Below are 19,885 nucleotides of genomic sequence, written 5' to 3' on the forward strand. Positions count from 1 at the left end.
ATTTGAGGTTTTCTATAGGCATAACCATAATTTGCCTATATATGTATGTGTATATATATATATATATATATATATATACACAGTATATACCGGTATACGTAAATATGCATTTTACTTAGGACTGTAATATATATATATATATATATATATATATATATATATATATATAAAATGCATTATGATAAATATAAACATAATCTGTATAAGATGCTGCAGAATGTATTTGTCCCAGTAAAATTAATGTAGATTCGGGTACATCCAGTACATGGACCAAGATAAAATGCAGAGAGCCAGAATCCAGGAAATCCATCACAGGGCCGTCTCATCACTTTTCTGACACTCATCTGCAATGTATAGCATTAATTATTACAGGTGTATAGACGCTTCTGGGATTGGTATAAAACAAATAGTAAATAACCTACAGATATGTGACAAAGAACAAAGTTAAGGGCAAATAACACATCCATATTCATGCTGGACTTTGTTATTACTATTTTAAGGAAAAAACAGGAATCTATGACGTATCAAGCAAGAAAATAGAAGAAACTAACCTGATATCTCTAGTTCTGTCTCCAGAATTTCTTCCTCATCTTCTACCTTCTTTAAGATCAGAGCAAAAAAAACAGCAAATCCAACAACCTGGAAATCACATACAAAATACTTTAACAGGCTTGTCTGATCAGTGGGGGTCCATACCAGTTGCGTCCCCCCCCCTTCCCATTTGAATGCAGCGACACACTTGTATGGGTGCCTACCACCCCATTCAACTTGATGGCACTGCAGGAGAAAGCAGAGTACAAGCGCTGGGCTATCTCTGGCAGCAACAAAGAGCTGAATAGAGTAGCAGCACACATGCATGCCTGCTGCGCCATTCAAAAGGAAGCACTAGCAAATTTAAAAATGTATAGTGAAATCTGCACACTGAATCATGCACAGTTTGGTGCAGAAATGGTGCAGTTGCTGTGGATTTTTTTGTGCAATCTGAAAAAAGGAAAAAACTCAATGGTGTGGAAATTCACGGCTGTGATTCCATGGGTAATCTACAGCAAAATCCACAACACTACATTACCGAGTTTAGATTTCCCACTGTACTTATATGCAAACAATCCATTTAAAATCTCCAAACCAAGGAGCAGACTATGCATTTCAAAATCCACTTTGCATGCCCAAATATGCTTGGAAAATTTCTGCTACATGCAAAAAAGGCTTTGAAAGGGCCCGTGCTCCCCTGTTTGAATGGAGCAGTGGTCACGCATGCGCGCAGCCACAACATTCAGCTCTATGGGGCTCCCAGAGATAGCCGAGTGCTTGCACTCTATGGAAGTTCAATAGAATTGAATGGAACAGCAGACACGTATGCTTGTCTGCCTGTGCTTTTATTGTTTTAAAATTGTTTTTATTAGTTTTCAACATGAAGTAAAAACATAAAGGTCAACAGTGTTTCAACCTTTTGGAAGTATACACATAACCTGACCGTATATTATATAAGTGCAATTGTAAATACAGATAATTGACATATTCATTATCATCAGAAAGATAATATCAAAGATAACGCCTCTGCCCATCTTAATATAAAAAACGTAAGTACTTCCATTAGAGATCCATATAAACTAAACATCCACAAAATAAAAAAGAAAACATAGAAGGGGGAAAGGAAAAAAGGAAAGGGAGAAAGCAAGAGGGAAAGAAGTGACCTGGGGGGGGGGGGAGAATAGCTTTGTATAGAACAGATTTCCATCGAGGCAGGCGCAAAATGCAATGTCTCAAACTAACTCCTACCAGGAGTAAATAATAGGAGTGCGTACAACAGATGAAGACCTATTGAGAGGGAGGCGGCTCACTTTCGCAATATGTTCCTCTTTACAGTAAGAACTCATACCCCGGAGAAATTCCGAAATGTTTTCCATGGGTTCCAAATATTTTTGAACTGCACAGGGGTGCGAGCATCCCAGTGTGCTATTTGTTCGAGACAGTAGAGCTGATCGCATTTGAGAATCCAATTTTGAATGGATGGTGGGTTTGGTTGTTTCCATGCTATTGCTAACATAAGTCTAGCTGCCGCTAACAAAGTGTTACATAGCGAACGTTTATATTTGGGACATCTAATTTCTCCTAAAACTCCTAAGAGGCAAACTTTAGGGGAAATGGGTAACTTCAAGCTACATATACTAGATATAAGCTTACAAATCTCCTGCCAGTAAGAGGTTATCTTGGTACACTCCCACCAGATATGGGCATACATACCAGCACATAGGGCTACACTCAGGAAACATGCGATGAAGTCGTTGAGGTGTGTAATACCATCTTGTTAAAACTTTATAGCTGTTTTCTTGCAACTTGACGCACCTGGACACCTTGAGAAACACTCTGAGCGCTTGTTTTACTTCTAAGGGGGATAATTGAATGTTCAGTTCTGCTGCCCACTGCTGAATAAACAGAGGAGTCTCTGATCCCTGATTGGAGAGTAGGATATCATATAGTTGAGATATTTTACCCTTTGGTTCCTTTTTTTGTAAGGCTAACTTTTCAAATGGGGTGTGAGCTGGTGCAATCGGGAAATTAGTTAAGTGTTTTTTCATTTGTTGGAGTAAATAGGCCAGATGAAAGGTGGAAAGTTTAGACAACGACGGGTGAGAGCGCAGGTCTTCGTACGGAGGAATGTCATCCTCCCTGCCTGTGCTTTTAAAGAGGGGAACACGGGCACTCCTTTTCGTAATTCGAAGGGGCCTCATTGGTCGTACTCCCTCTGATCAGACACTTATCAAGTTGTCTCAATGGGACAACCCCTTTAAATTGTAGTTTTGCTTTTTAAGACCTTGTTATAGATAAACTGTCGGTTATGTAAAAGATGGCGACGCCAAGTCTGGCAGAAAGTAAGCAAATGTTTTTTTAATGGCTAATGGGGGTGGAGAGTCACAGGAAGGAGACAGTCATTTTTGACAGGGACTTCCAAGAAATTTCAGAGAAACATTTTAAAGGGGTTTTCTGTGAGTTTAATATTGATGAGTCGATGACCTGTCCTTAAAATAAGTCATTAATATCAGATCACTGGGGGTCTGACTGGCTGAGGTTTGATATTAGTTGAAATGTATTTGCATACCTTAAGTGGCTGCAGAATAAAGATGCTTTGGAATAGAGATAAAGCCATTGAAATAATCCACCGTATAGAACTGTTCTTTCCATAGAGAAACCCGTACATCATGGTGAAGTAGGTAGAAACAACACTGATGGAGACCAGTAGGCTCCACCCAATGAACAGGAACCACCAAGGCAGTCGCTTCTTTTTCACTTGCTGCTTTTGTTGAGACCTGCGTGGATATTATAGCACAGCAATTCAACACACAGTATAAAGTCAAAGAACCACAGAACTTTAGACTGTCTGTTAGAAGCCTGGTGTCTTACCGTTGTGCAGGCAAAGGAGGAACAGATTTGTCTATTACATGCAGCAGAGCATGTAACTGCGCGATGAACTCCTCATGCTGCTGCTGGTCTGGGACCTGCTGGCTTCCCAGCTGCTGAACATCTTGAGACACCTTCTTAAGCTTTCGGGACACATAATGTGCACAAAACAAGGCATGTAATTCATCACTAGAAAGCTGCGCCAAGGGAACTGAAGATGACAGTCCTGGAGAGCAACCATAGGAGACATTAAAAAGGGAAGGTAGTGAATCTTTAGGTCGAGTTCACACAAGGCATATTTGCTGTTGAAATTTGTGAGACTGCCCATTTAGTTAGCAGAAATACATGTGCTTGCTTCCAAAACAACACCATTCAGATAAATAAAAAAGACTCTCACTGGCAGAAATTTCTGCAACAAATCTGCTGCATTTGAATATAAACCCTAAAGTGGAATTTATGTTTTCCAACTAAATGCCTTCAAGAAGCTCTGTGTCAGCTTCTTCAAAAGGTCATCTTCAATAAAATAAAATAAAAATTACATAAAAAATTTCTTCACAGATTTAGGTCCTTTTGCTGATTTTCAAATTTGCAGCATGCTCTATTCTGCTGTGGAAAAGGTGGTGGAATCTATGGTCACATCCAAACTAGCATTGTTCATTTTTCACTGCAGATGTGGCATGGCTAAAAAAGTTAGTAAAGGAGGTGTTGCACTTACGTCCAGGCGTTAGCTGTTTTTGTAAAAGATGTGAGATGTTCTGCAGTAGAGCAGTGAAATTTTTATTTGTTTCTTGATCCAGATTTACTTCTAACTTATTCCGGGAAGTCTGACTCAGAGTCTGCACTACTCCCGACAGGTCCTAAAAATAAGAAGCAGGATGAGGAAAAATATGCAACCAAAATAAAGAAAATGTAATGAATGCAAGAGTTAAAATAAGAGCAAATAGCAAATCTGCAGCATACTCACTACATTGTGGCCTGACGGTTAAAAGAAAAAGTTACTAACCACCCCCAGAAGCAAGAATCATCTCAGTTCTCACCTCCAGAACAGTATAGAAACTTAGCTGGCAGGATGGACTCTTCTTGGCATTGGGAATTAGTTTGTCTTTTTTAGCTTTGGTCTTTGTGTTTTTAGTTTCCCTGGGCTGAGTGTTTCGAAAGATGTAAATGATGAGTAGATTGACAGGAAACATGAGAATTGCACTTTCAAAGGCTATCATAATGTCCTTCCATGTCAGGGTAAAACCGCCTGAAAAATAAATATTAGGAGCAAGATGGGAAGTAGCATTCCATAAATACAATTGGAGATTGCGAAAAGATAACTACTCACCAACACTAATGAGCACTGGATAAGTAGCTTGAGGTAACTCCCAGAACATGAGGTTAATGACAACTGTACACATGAGAAGACACATACAACAGGACACTCTCTGGACACGTGTAAATACACTACGGGCTGGATGATTGAGGATAGAAATCCAGATGTGTTCATCGCGCAGGCCCCTTAAAGTTTTTTTCAAGAAAATATTCCTTGCAAGACAGAAAAGAAATAGCTATGAATGAATACATCAAGGCTAGTTTCACACCTGTGGCATGGATTCCGGCAGGCTGTTCTGGCAGAGAACAGCCTGCCAGAATTCTCCGGATACGGCACTATGCAACCACAATGTCTGCTGACACCATTAACTATAATGGGGTCCTGTGGTGATCCAGCCGCAATCTGGCAAATATGCCGAGAGTCACCGGACAGAAACCGCTGCACACTGTGGTTTGTGTCCAGGCGATTCCTGGCATTCTCTGCCTGAACAGGCGGCCGGATCGCACTGCGGCAGATGTGAAAGTAGCCTAAAAAAAATCCTAAATAATTTTCTGAATTCAAGATGGCATCCTGATGGGAGAGAAACAACAAACTGCACTGTATTATAACCTTTATAATACAATTTCAAAGGTGTTGGCCACCTTGGACAATCCCTCTCTCTCAGATGTGGCCCCTAATGTAAACTGTGTAAGAACATTAAAGGGGTTCTCTGGTAATAGTGACCTTTTACTAAGCGCCAGCAGCCTGCCCCATTAAGCTAAGGATTCATACTTACTGGCTCCCCTCTGCTCCGATTCGCCGCACTGCCTCTATGTTCTGGTCTTTGCAGTTTTTACACCTGGCACAGCATGGATATGGTCACATGCCCTGCTGCAGCCCATGACTAGCTTCAGCGGTGACGTGACTGCTGTGGCCATGTCACTGGTGAAGCCAGTCATTGGCTGCAGCAGAGCATGTGACCATAGCCATTGCTGTGCCAGGTGTAAACACTGCGGGGACCAGAAACATGGAAACACTGGAGGCAGTGTGGAGGACAGGGGCGACAAAGCGCAGGTATGAATGAATCTTTAGCTTAGTGGGGCAGACTGCTGGCATTTACTAAAATACGTATTTGTTGCTCATGTAGCACTCTGTACTGACATGGAAGAAATGGAGCCTTTGTGGAGATGACAACCATACCCACTAATAGTCTAATGTGGAGGGATGAACAGAGTCAACAAAAAAGCAAAATCTGGATGCAATACTTTTTGACAAGGTTATTAATTTAACTATGAAAGTGAGGTTTAAAATCTTCCGTTACTGAGGATTACCTAAAACTCCGTAACTCTTGGTCATTGGCAACTTTGAAGATCTTGCTCAGAGAGTCTCCTTTGGGTGGCTGGGAGAGCCAAGTGTTACACAGAAAATGCCAGGACATTTTGAGCAGGACATCCTGAACAGTAACCTGAGCAACGTACCTATGACATAAAAGTTATGACATGAAGTAAAAGTTTGAGAAATAAGAAAAAAAGACTTTATTATGTGACAGTCGTTGTACAGAATTAGAAAACGGCTGCTTTCGTCCAGACATACAGTGACACCTGTCCACAAGTGGTACTGCTGATCATCTGCATTAACTTTAAAGAGTTTGGAAAACTTTTCTAAGGGATAGTCTATCCAATAAAAAGGGCTGGACAACCCCTTTAAGATGGATGCAGTGGGGGCATAAAACTCTGCTCACTCATGGCGATCAACCGTTGCAAGTCTGTCATATCTCAGTCTTGCCTTTAAAACTGTCTAACCATTGGCTCCAACGGGCCGGTGGGGTTTCCTATGTATTCGGCTGTTGTACAGTAGTCGTGTAGGACCAGATATGATCTATGGACAGGCCTATTTTTCTAACTATAAACTTAGGCTGTCATCTTACCAACTTTTCTGACAGCCTGTGCCATCATGACGGAGCGTGATGCTTTTCAATTCACCCAAAGGAAATGGCACAGAAAGGATAAAGGCATCAGTATTACCGCTTCTGAACACCTGACGTCTGGTGCCTGAGAGCAGGATGGGGCCAAACTCACTTTCTGTACCACAAAGTGACAGCCACACCTGCATACAAAGGAGAATGTGTCAATGTCAGGTCACAACATAGTTTATTTTTGTGTTAATAAAGAGATATTAAAATTCTTACCTTGGCGCTGGTCCCTGCCCCCGTCCTGTGGCCTGTGCATACAGTAACAAGATAACGGTATAATCCACAAGGATCACTATCCCGAGGAACAATCACTCGATTCTGGGGTTAAAGAAATGAAAAAGAAAGATATTAGACATAATGACTAAGGTCATTACGAAACTGTTAGGTCTAATTACCACGTCAGTGTTTGGTCAGTGATTTCCATCAGTGACTGTGAATCAAGCGCAGGACAAAAACAGGGACCAGCTGCAAATTTTTGCATTATGTCATAGTTCCGTGAAGGCTCCACTCCTGGCTTGTGCGAACAATCACTGGTACACCAATTGTGATTACAGAGGGAGTGAAAGTAGGGGACATCACTATTATTACTACGGGCAGAGAGAGGGCATTACTATTGTATGGGGATACAAGATGGGCATTATGGGGACATTTCTACTGTATGGGGGCTAACAATCACTGACCAAACACTGACTCAGTGAATAAGACTTCACAGCACAATACACACTAGGCTACCAATATAGGAAGCAAACATTCTTGTTTTAGTTCTAATGGCAGGCCATGACGGAGACGAGCCTCCCTAGAATCGCGGGTGGTGCTAGGGAGGCTGGTCCCCGTTGCTGCCTGCTATAGGCTCCCCCCCTCACACCGGATGTTTTCATCCGCGCAACAGTGAGATGCAGCGGCGGCCGTGCCCGCATCAGAAGCGACGGAGAGTAAATTAAGTACTGGGGGGACCCGGGCATATGGGGGGACATTTTAGGCCTTGGGCTGAAAGCATCAGATCATTATGTACCTGGCTGGTGGCCATGTGGAGGCCTTGGGTGGCCCTCTAGGCATCAGCCCACTTTCTCTGTAAAGTCTATGTCGAATCTGCTCCCCGCTACACGTTAAGGTTTTTTTATGCAGTTTTTTTAAGCCAAAACCAGTAGTGGATTACAAAAAAAAAAAAATAAGTAGTATCTGTCCTTAATACTTTTTCTTATTGTATGGTCCACTCCTAATTTTTGGAATAAAGTGATTGTGTGGCCTAGGGTTGCCACGATACCAATATTTTGATTCGATTTTGATACCATAAAAAAAGTATTGCGTGGTATCAATTACCATTCGATACTATGCAAAAGAAAAAAAAATACCCCAAAAAGCTGTGTGTATTGCGCATTGTATGGAACATCCAGCCCATAATAGAACAGTCCTATCCTATTTTTTGGGGGATAAGGTGACAAAAAAATGGCGAATCGCGTGTTTTTTTTTTTTTTTCCCCTGTTAAACCGTTCACCGCATATGAGATATTTTTTCATATTTTAATAGCTCTGACTTTTTTGGAAGCGGCGATACCTAATATATTTAAAACTTTAATATTTTTAGGGTATTAAGGACTTTACACAGTCCCTGTTGCCCTGGGCTTTGTACAGACAGCAGCAGGTAGCTTACTATGGCAGCCATGGAAGGCTTCAGTAGCGTCCTGGCTGCCATGGTAACCGATTGGAGCCCCATGATTTCACTGCTGGGGCTGCGTTCAGAAGCTGCCACCAATGAAAATAATTAGGGTGGGGGCCCTTTGTCCACTGCACCACCAATGAATATAATACTTAGGAGGGTGGGGAGCCCTGTGGCCACTGCACCACCTATTAATATAATACTGAGGGGGGGGGCACTGCACCACTAATGATTATGATACTGGGGGGGGTGGTCTGTTGACCACTGCGCCTCCAATGAATATAATTAAGCCATAAATACAAATGTACGTGGCAGTTTATCCCCGACCTCAATGACAGAGAACGGCGAACCAGTCAATTAACCCCTCAGGTGCAGCACTTGTGGGGTTAATTGACGGGGTTCAGCGGGATCGCCGTTCTCAGTCATTGAGGCCGAGTGTCGGCCTCATGCACCCGCCGTGTACATTTGTATTTAGGGGTTAATTATATTCATTAGTGGCGCAGTGGCCACAGGCCCCCCTCCTCAGTATTATATTTATTGGTGGCCAGCGGCAGCTTCACAGCCCCCTCCCCTTAATCATTTCATTAGTGGCAGTGGCGGCCACATCACAGTGGGGATGGAGTGACTACCTCCTTTTCCACTGTGCCGGCTGATGAGAATATGGTGCGTGCCGAGGGCGGTGCGCCATGTTTTCTAAAAGATACTAGGCTCCACAGTAGCCTACGGTGCCAGAATGACTTCTACAGCAGATCTGAGCTGCCTTACATTTCAGTCACTATTTACCCCAGGTATTTTCACTTCACCTTCTGGAAAGCATGGAAACCCACAGTTGCACTACACACTGAGCAGATTTACCAATCCTAAAAATGGAGTGACCTTAGACAGGCTGTCTAGACCAGCATTTACTACATGTACAGCAGAGGTTGGGAAGAGGTTAAGATGCACCATTTGCTCCAAAATTGAGCCACAATTCTAATGTATAAAATCTACCTCAAAGTAAGCCAAACAATAGTTAGTATAAAGTCAGGGAAAAGTGTTTATCCCTGCACCAGAAATATCATCAATCCTCTGCGATAAACCTAAAAAGCTTGACTAGGCTTACACAATCTATAAAATTTGTAAATCTGGACCACTGTGTATACAATATATCTCTGCATACATTGTGGCAGTAATATCATAGATGAATATACTGTATGTTCCACAGATCTATTCATTAGGAATATCAAAATAATTTTTAGCTGCAAAGCAAAATGTAATAGCATCTCTGAGATAGTTGGGGACATGTTATGAAAGAATTATATGAACCGAATAATAAGTGGAGATTTCCAGAATATATAATGTTTCAATCACCTGCATTTGGTCTCTTAGATCCATGCGTCTTGCCCACAAGACAGTGAGGATGTAGCAGAAGTAAAAGCATGCCACTAAGACAACAATGACTGGATTCTCCGAGATCTTAGAGAAATACTCTGCCGTACGAGTGACATCGATCTGCACTGGTAAAACTAGGAATGATGAACCGAAGACTGACAAGTGATTACACAGGCACTGCACATTCGTTAAGGTAGACTGAGGTCCAACCTGTACAGAAGAGATATGCAGAGATTAAATCCTACTACAAATTGCGTCTAATTCAGTCTAACAGTTAAAGAGTATTACTAAATAATTTCCAAGGACAGACAATTGTGGCCTGGTGTACCTACGGCATCCGTGAGAACCAAACAGCATTACATTAGCCATCATGGTATGCCAGTTACAAGCGTCTATGGCCCATATACCATCATTCAAAAGACAAGTGTGAACAGTACTTTTTTTATTTCCTCCTAAACATTTTATTTTATATTTTGTTTTAATTTTCTGTCTTGCTTTCTGCAATTTTCGGCTATGTTGCTGTATTTATATTGTGCATGCTGGTAGTTACCTTGCAGCCATCAGGGCTCCACTTCTGAAGATTTGGATTCCAGTATGCACATTGTATTGCGAACGCAGAGGCTTGGAGTTGCAGAGTCGGTAGGCTAGAGGTATTTGATGGGGACACCAAAAATACCTGAAGAGCTGTGGGGTCCGAGATCATATCCGGTGTCAAAATCCATGTGTAGGAATCTAGAGACAAAGTCATTTGTCATATGTTTCTATCACAGGTATACAAACAACGTTGTCATTTTTATTTGTTTTGCACAATTAAATGGATTATCCAGCAGGGAAATATGTGGAAAGGAGCTCAGAGTGGGTTAAATGTAAAAAAATAAAAATAAGAAGGCATGCTCACCTCACTCCTGCTCCAATGCTTGTGAGGTCCTTGTTGGTTTATATCCTTTCTCGACATGCAGGAAACACCTGCTTAGCCAATCACTGGCTGATGGAGGTCATCACTGTGGACATTAGCTAGCATATCTTGTATATTCAGATGGGACCAGGAAGCAGTGACCAATGGAATGGGAGTGGTCGGGGATCAGTGTGGTATTGCATCTTACATCATTTTATTAATTTTTTTAAACAAATCCTCAGCCCCTCTTCTCTTGACCGACCTGAAATTAGGCATGGAGATGCTTCTACATGTCAAGAGGGATATTTAGTAAGGCAAGGGCTTGATGCCCAGCAAGTATCATGCAGGTGTCCTATTCTAATTAATAGGTCATGTGCATGATACTTGCGAGGTGATGATGGCCGCCTCAGTAACTGTCCTGCCATGCATGCAGTGTCTCTGTGCACTCCATGTCAGATCAGATGGGACAGAGGACAAAGTCGTGTCTCTGTGTACTCCATGTCAGATCAGATGGGACAGAGGACAAAGTCGTGTCTCTGTGCACTCCATGTCAGATCAGATGGGACAGAGGACAAAGTCGTGTCTCTGTGCACTCCATGTCAGATCAGATGGGACAGAGGACAAAGTCGTGTCTCTGTGCACTCCATGTCAGATCAGATGGGACAGAGGACAAAGTCGTGTCTCTGTGCACTCCATGTCAGATCAGATGGGACAGAGGACAGAGTCGTGTCTCTGTGCACTCCATGTCAGATCAGATGGGACAGAGAACAAAGTCGTGTCTCTGTGCACTCCATGTCAGATCAGATGGGACAGAGGACAGAGTCGTGTCTCTGTGCACTCCATGTCAGATCAGATGGGACAGAGGACAAAGTCGTGTCTCTGTACACTCCATGTCAGATCAGATGGGACAGAGAACAAAGTCGTGTCTCTGTGCACTCCATGTCAGATCAGATGGGACAGAGGACAAAGTCGTGTCTCTGTGCACTCCATGTCAGATCAGATGGGACAGAGGACAAAGTCGTGTCTCTGTGCACTCCATGTCAGATCAGATGGGACAGAGGACAAAGTCGTGTCTCTGTGCACTCCATGTCAGATCAGATGGGACAGAGGACAAAGTCGTGTCTCTGTGCACTCCATGTCAGATCAGATGGGACAGAGGACAAAGTCGTGTCTCTGTGCACTCCATGTCAGATCAGATGGGATAGAGAACAAAGTCGTGTCTCTGTACACTCCATGTCAGATCAGATGGGACAGAGAACAAAGTCGTGTCTCTGTGCACTCCATGTCAGATCAGATGGGACAGAGGACAGAGTCGTGTCTCTGTGCACTCCATGTCAGATCAGATGGGACAGAGGACAAAGTCGTTTCTCTGTGTACTCCATGTCAGATCAGATGGGACAGAGGACAAAGTCGTGTCTCTGTGCACTCCATGTCAGATCAGATGGGATAGAGAACAAAGTCGTGTCTCTGTGCACTCCATGTCAGATCAGATGGGACAGAGGACAAAGTCGTGTCTCTGTGTACTCCATGTCAGATCAGATGGGATAGAGAACAAAGTCGTGTCTCTGTACACTCCATGTCAGATCAGATGGGACAGAGAACAGAGTCGTGTCTCTGTGCACTCCATGTCAGATCAGATGGGACAGAGAACAAAGTCGTGTCTCTGTGCACTCCATGTCAGATCAGATGGGACAGAGGACAGAGTCGTGTCTCTGTGCACTCCATGTCAGATCAGATGGGACAGAGGACAAAGTCGTGTCTCTGTGCACTCCATGTCAGATCAGATGGGACAGAGAACAAAGTCGTGTCTCTGTGCACTCCATGTCAGATCAGATGGGACAGAGGACAAAGTCGTGTCTCTGTGCACTCCATGTCAGATCAGATGGGACAGAGGACAAAGTCGTGTCTCTGTGTACTCCATGTCAGATCAGATGGGACAGAGGACAAAGTCGTGTCTCTGTGCACTCCATGTCAGATCAGATGGGACAGAGGACAAAGTCGTGTCTCTGTGCACTCCATGTCAGATCAGATGGGACAGAGGACAAAGTCGTGTCTCTGTGCACTCCATGTCAGATCAGATGGGACAGAGAACAAAGTCGTGTCTCTGTGCACTCCATGTCAGATCAGATGGGACAGAGGACAGAGTCGTGTCTCTGTGCACTCCATGTCAGATCAGATGGGACAGAGGACAAAGTCGTGTCTCTGTGTACTCCATGTCAGATCAGATGGGACAGAGGACAAAGTCGTGTCTCTGTGCACTCCATGTCAGATCAGATGGGATAGAGAACAAAGTCGTGTCTCTGTACACTCCATGTCAGATCAGATGGGACAGAGGACAAAGTCGTGTCTCTGTGCACTCCATGTCAGATCAGATGGGACAGAGGACAAAGTCGTGTCTCTGTGCACTCCATGTCAGATCAGATGGGACAGAGGACAAAGTCATGTCTCTGTGCACTCCATGTCAGATCAAGCGTTCTTGGTGGCATTTTTATTTTGTAACATTCAAAATTTTTATTGGGATTTTTGAAGCCCAGTAAAGAAGCATATGGGAAAGTATAAGGAAAAACAACACACCCAGAGCATACTGAAGCTTGAAAAAAAAAAAAAAAAAAAAAAAAGACCCCAAACCCCTAAAATACTGAAATTAAAAATGCTGTTTATGTAGGGTCTTCAATAATTTGCTACAGACTTTAAAGTTACATCTGACCACAACAGCATTAAAAAAAAAAAATATGTACATAAAACCAGCAATAAATGTGGTGCAAAAAATGCTTCTTGGTTCTGTGTGAATCCATCCTTATAGAGGACCTCCCACTGCTCCTGACATGCCGGTTTTAATAGCTTCACGCATTCCCCACGTAATAGCAATTCTGGAGCATCTTTTCTTATGGCTCAATGTTGTGCTGTTTCTTTATTATTTCAGCTAGAAGTTATGAATGAATTGCTAGCAGTCTGCAGTAAGGGTACAGAGGAGAGGTAACCAGTTGGGGGTGTGTCCCTGCACAGTCTGAAAATGGCAGCACTGATTGGATAGAGTGAGACTGTGCAGGGACACACCTCCAACTGGTTACCGCCCCCTGTACCCTTACTGCAGACTGCTAGCAATTCATTCATAACTTCTAGTAAGAATAATAAAGGAATGGCATAACATAGAGTCATAAGAATAGATGCTCCATAATCGTTATTACACGTGGAAAGTATGGAGATATTAAAACAGGCCTGTAAGGAGAGGGGAAAGCTCCTCTTTAAATGTAAGTCCTTGAGTTGCCATCATCTGTGCAGTTGATAAATTTGTGCAATTTGTGTGTGTTATATTGGTTTCTGGAAAGTCCGGCTAAAAACCAATATGGCACCTACAAGTATCCAGCATCGCTGGAGACCTGAATGGCAACTCCGATTAACACAGGTGGAGTCAGTGGGCTATATAAGGAGAACCAATCTGATAGCCACCCATCTTTCCTAGAAACAGATATAGCAGTCACAGTATCAGGCAGTAGTGACAAAATATGACGGGGGATACAGCGATTGTAGGTACTGTGTCTAGCCAATAGGCCACCCATGGAACGGGATGCCATGCAACAAGGAACAAATGAGAGTGGTCGCAGTAGACAATGTTGAAGCAATTACTCTACCCAAGAAAGATTGATAATGTAATAGGAGGAACAGTTTCCAGTGGTAGTGGAATTACTCCGCTGACGGAAAGAGGGGAACCGAACAGATGTACAGGGTCCACTGGTAGTGCAAGCACTACTGGTTGTGCAACTACTCCGTCAATGGGGGGAGGGTAATGCTACAGGATCTATAGCATGCAATTGTGGTGCAACTAATCCCCCAATAGAAGGGGCAGGGCTCCAGACTAAAAAAAATATCAAGGAGCCATTAGCTCCTAACCTGAAAAATTTAGTCGCCAAACTAAAATTTTTAGTCGCCAAACTTAAAATACATATAATTACGGTATAATAAAAAAAAAATTAAAACACACGTCTTACCTAGGGTTGTCACGATACCAAAATTTTGACTCGATTTCGATACCATAAAAAAGTATTGCGATACTCGATACCACGTGAAAAAAATAACACCAAAAAAGCCATGTGCATTCCAGATTTTATGGAACGTTTGGGCCATAATAGAACAGTCCTAACCTAATTTTTGTTGGGACAAGGTGACAAAAAAATGGCAAATTGCACGTCTTTTGTTTTTTTTCTGTTACGGCGTTCACCGCATAGGAGGTATTTTTTAATATTTTAATAGTTCGCACTTTTTCGGGCGTGGCGATATGTAATTTTTTTTATTGTTTATATATTTTATATGTAGAATTGGGCAAGGGGGTGATTTATACTTAATATTTTGGTGTTTGTTTTTTTTAACCTTTTTTTCCCCCCCACTTTTTATTTAATACCTATTTACCCCCTTAGGGGCTAGAACCTGGGATCTTTCATCCCTTGTCCTATTCACCCTGATAGAGCTCTATCAGGGTAAATATGACCTCACACTCTACCTGCAGCTCTGTGCTTTGTGCACACAGCAGCAGAGAGATTACCATAGCAGCCAGGGCTTCAATAGCGTCCTGGCTGCCATGATAACCGATCGGAGCCCCAGGCTTACACTGCTAGGGCTCCAATCGGAACTGCCACTAATGATAATACTTGGGGGATGGGGGCACACTGCACCACCAATGATAATACTTAGGGGGGGGGGCACACTGTACCACCAATGATTATAAAACTTTGGGGGGGGGGGGGGCGCACTGCGCCACCAATGATTTTACTTTATAATACTGGGGTTGTGGGGGGGGGGGGGGGGTTCGGTGCACTGCGCCACCAGTGAATATAGTTTATGCTTAATACAAACACAGGCTGCGCTGCGGGTGCCGGCCATATCCCATACCCGGCACCCAGCCTCTATGACTGCGCGCTGCGATCCGCCGCTATTAACCCCTCAGGTGCCGCACCTGGGGGGTTAATACCGGCGGATCGCATCGCGCAGTCATAGAGGCTGGGTGCCGGGTATGGGATATGTCCGGCACCCGCATGGCAGCCTGCGTTTGTATTAAGCATAAACTATATTTATTGGTGGAGCAGTGGCCATAGCCCCTCCCCTCCTCCTCCCTGCTATCAGCCCATTGGTGGCAGCGGTGCAGGGGGGAGGGACTGCTTACTTCTTCCCTGTGCTGTTGAGAAGAACATGGCGCGCGCTGACAGCAGCGCATGTCATGTCAGTAATGTGAAAGCAGCAGAGGTCTAGGCGCAAATGGCGACAAGACTACAAAGTCTTGTCGCCATTTAGCAATTCTAGGTCGCATTTGCGACCATTTTGGTCGCCATCTGGAGCCCTGAGGGGGAAAGCCGACAGGACAGATGATATCCAGTATGAGAGCAATTACTCCGCCTGCGGAGGGGTTAATGCAACAGGACGTATGGTATCCGGTGGAAGTGCAATACTCTGCCTAAGGAAGGAGGGTAATGGCGGTCCAGGATCCAGTGCAATTACTCTGTAAAAGGAGGATAATGCTACAGGCATAGGCGTCGCTACAGGGGGCAATTGGAGAAGTCAGGAGAAGTGAACAATATAGGACAACATAGCTGATTTGAAAAAAATTCTGCAATTCAGCTCACTTTCCTATTCAGTTATGTTGTCCTAGATTGTTCCCTTCTCCAAACTCTTCACCCTTTTGTGAATAAGCCTGTGAGCGTCTGTTCATTGGTCTTCTTTAGTGACATGTTTAACATATGGGATTATTTACACAGCCCTGGTGTTCACTGTAACTGCTTTAAACTATAAAAGAAAAGTTTTCAAGAGTGTTTCTCGCTTTCTCAGGTCTGAAGCAATACCGAGGAAGAAAGAAAAACTCTTGAAAGCTTGTCTTTTAAGTATTAGGTTAGTACAATAAAAAGATATCCCTGCATACCGCAATACTCTCGTATTTTGTAATCTTATTTATATATACTTATTTTGTTTTTTTCAGTAGTATGATTAAGTGGTGAAAATTATTAGTGCCCCCCCATTTTTGACTGTGGTATCTTATGTGCCCCCCCATATATTGTTCCTAGTCGCCACTGGCTACAGTATGCGACTGCGGTGCAACTAAACCACCTATATAAGGGGTAAAACCGACAGGACAGATGATATCCAGCATTAGTGCAATCACTCCGCCTGCATAGGAAGCAATGTAACAGGACATATAGTATCCGGTGGAAATGCAATTACTCTATCTAAGGAAGAAGGGTAATGCGATAGTCCGTACAGGATCCAGTGGTAGTGCAATTACTCTATAGAAGGAGGGTAATGCTACAGAATGTACAGTACCCAGAGTAAGTGCAAATACTCCCACTACGGAATGAGGGTAATGCTACCGCAAGCATAGCATCCAGTGGTAGTGCAACTACGCTGCCTCTGGAAGGAGGGTTATGCTACCGGATGTACGGTATCCAGTGGTGGTATAAATATTCCGCCCATGGAAAGAGGGCAATGCTACCAGACGTATAGGAACCAAGAGGATGTAAACTCTCCGCCGATAGTAGATTACTACTCTACCCATGGAAAGAGGATAGTGCTAAGGCCGTACAGTACCCAGTGGAAGTGCAATTACTCTGTCTAAGGGAGAAGGGCAATGCTACAGGCCGTACAGAACCCAGTGGGGGTGCAATTACTCGTCCTACGGAAGGAGGGTAATGGCACAGGCTGTACAGTATCCAGTGGTAGTGCTATTACGCTGCCTATGGAAGAAGGATAATGCAATGGGATGTACAGTATCCCGTGTCAGAGCAAGTACACCGCCTAGGAAGGAGGATAGCACTACAGGCTGTACGGCATCCAGTACAAGGACAATTACTCCACCTATGGAAGGAGGGTAATGCTACAGGCTGTACGGTATCCAGTGCAAGGGCAATTACTCCGCCTATGGAAGGAGAGAAATGCTACAGGCTGTACGGCATCCAGTGCAAGGGCAATTACTCCGCCTATGGAAGGAGGGTATGCTACAGAATGTACATGGTCCAGTGGTGAGCGCACATATTCTGCCTATGGAGGGAAGGGAATGTGACAGGACTCACGGAATTCAGTGGTAGTGTAACTACTCCGCCTATAGAAGGAGGGTAAGCTACAGGGAGTGCGGTATCCAGCGGTAGTGCCAGGATTCCGCTTACACTATAGGACGTATGTATCCAGCGGTAGTGCCAGGATTCCGATTACATTATAGGACGTATGTATCCAGCGGTAGGGTTAATAAATTCTGCCTACAGAATTGCGTGGGAACTAGGTCCAGAAGGAGCAGATAGCTCCAAGGGTTAATAATATATAAATATATATATATATATATATATATATATATATATATATATATATATATATTTTTTACATACAGCTCAATTCTAACAAAACAGAGCTAGGGGAACTGAACCCACATCAGTCTGTACTAATGACCAGCACTGTAAGCCTCAGCAGAAACCCCAGAAAGCACTTTCCACAGCACTGTAGTACTGAGGCAAGGAAGGTGTTAAGTAGAAGGCAGGGGCGTGGCTTATTGGGCAGCTGGTGGGGCAAAGGCATGGGCGCAAATTTTTCGCGCTCTGAAAATACAGGTCCCGTCCCCGAAACACGTTGGGAGATGAGGCCTAGTAGGACTTCCGGTTGGGGCGGCGATGTTGGGAGGGAGCAGAGTGCACTGGGAAACAAGGAGGACGGGAGCGGGTGTACTGATGCCCCAAGTAGAAAAGCAGCGGCCGCCCAAGAAGACATGCGATTGCAGGGACTGGCCCGCAGGCTGTGGATGGGGTCGGTGACCGGAGGTGGGATCGAGGTGGTGAATCACCAGATACAACATATATTCCTGTGTTCACTTAGAGAAAACAGGAGAAGGGGGTCTCAGGCACAGGGGATGCCAGCAGGGGAGGTAGGTAATATACTTACCCAGACGGTTTCTGCTTACCCTGATTCCAGCAGTGTCACCTTCCTCAGTGTGCTGCCCCCTGGAGAGGGCGGCTACACAAGTAACAGGGGGGACTTCTAGAAGTAGTAGCCAAGGTGACACTGTAGCTGGCGGGTAACAGCGAATTTGAGATCCACTGTTCCTCCTTGTCTTCCAGAGGTGGGGAACGAGCAGCAGGCTTGAGGACCCGCTGGTCTCCCCCTTTAAGTGTGGGAAAAACAGGTGGTGAGAGCCCACCTGCAGCCTGAACCTGAAAAATAAAACAAAAAGGAAAAAAGCTTTGGCAGACGTGCATAAAAAATGTCTGCCTCCTACGGACATGGAGCTAAAACTGATTAGCTCAGTGTCTGAAGGAGGGGTATAGCTGAGAGAAGGAGCTAACACTTTTTTGCTTAGTGTCGCCTCCTAGTGGCAACAGCTATACCCATGGTCTTCTGTGTCCCCCAATGACACAAGTGAGAAGAAGATTCCTTTCTGTATAAAAAATACTATTCTCTGTAGACACAGAATGGAAGTCTAGGCATATACATATATTCTACTTTGAAACGAAAAATGTTTTATCTGATAACAAGTCACTCATACCTAGATTGCCTTGTGTTACTGTTTGTGCTGTTAACATTAATTTTAATCCATGGTACAACTCCAGATGCACGCCACGATCAACCGAGACAATAATAACCAAGGTGCTTTCTGAGGGGGTAACCTTTAAAGATAGTTGTAAAGCTTTATCTGCAGAAGTCTGGATCACATTTGGTTGACTTCCCGAGCTTGCAGTACGTGGGAGAAATATCTGTTATCAAAAGATAGTTATTATTAAGTTATAAAATAATTTGTTTAGAATTCTGATACTAAAGGCATGGCAATATCAATTCACAAACTATCGATCTAACATCGTAGGGCAGGCATCCTCAAACTGCGGCCCTCCAGCTGTTGTAAAACTACAACTCCCACAATGCCCTGGTGTAGGCCGATACCTGTAAGCTGTTCAGGCATGCTGGGAGTTGTAGTTTTGAAACAGCTGGGGGGCCGCAGTTTGAGGATCCCTGTCGTAAGGTATATATTCACAGTTTAGAAGTTCTTTCCCTGTGATAGCTTCAGAACTGCTGCAAAAACTCTGTATTGATTCAGCCAACAAAATGTCAGCCTCAGTTGTATTGCAGATTTCACTACAAATTCCATGGTGATTCTGCAGCAAAATCCATGTTTAACGCATGGACCCTATACAATCCACAGAATAAAATGATATGCTGTAGATTCAAAATCCGCACCTCTTGTCAATTCCTGTGTGGATACCATTTTGCAGCATGCTGATGAAATTTGCTAATATATTATCAACTTTGCTGCTACTGTAATATACTGTGGAAATCTGGA

General features: G+C 43.7%; 1 protein-coding gene across 1 annotated transcript in view; it reads right to left on the reverse strand.

The window, feature by feature from the left end:
• Positions 1 to 309: 309 nt before the first annotated feature.
• LOC120980092 (polycystic kidney disease protein 1-like 2) overlaps positions 310 to 19,885 on the reverse strand; it is a 32,206-nt gene continuing 12,630 nt past the window's right edge. Inside the window, exons 8-20 of the mRNA XM_040408964.1 lie at positions 19,194 to 19,304; positions 9,672 to 9,902; positions 6,882 to 6,983; positions 6,621 to 6,799; positions 6,025 to 6,171; positions 5,490 to 5,552; positions 4,727 to 4,926; positions 4,437 to 4,645; positions 4,115 to 4,256; positions 3,403 to 3,625; positions 3,101 to 3,308; positions 552 to 639; positions 310 to 344 (exon numbers count right to left, since the gene is read on the reverse strand). Of these exons, the coding sequence (XP_040264898.1) occupies positions 310 to 344; positions 552 to 639; positions 3,101 to 3,308; positions 3,403 to 3,625; positions 4,115 to 4,256; positions 4,437 to 4,645; positions 4,727 to 4,926; positions 5,490 to 5,552; positions 6,025 to 6,171; positions 6,621 to 6,799; positions 6,882 to 6,983; positions 9,672 to 9,902; positions 19,194 to 19,304 (1,938 nt within the window). The remainder of the gene's footprint in view (positions 345 to 551; positions 640 to 3,100; positions 3,309 to 3,402; positions 3,626 to 4,114; positions 4,257 to 4,436; positions 4,646 to 4,726; positions 4,927 to 5,489; positions 5,553 to 6,024; positions 6,172 to 6,620; positions 6,800 to 6,881; positions 6,984 to 9,671; positions 9,903 to 19,193; positions 19,305 to 19,885) is intronic.

The sequence above is a fragment of the Bufo bufo genome, chromosome 10 (assembly GCF_905171765.1).
Source record: "Bufo bufo chromosome 10, aBufBuf1.1, whole genome shotgun sequence".
NCBI lineage: Eukaryota > Metazoa > Chordata > Amphibia > Anura > Bufonidae > Bufo > Bufo bufo.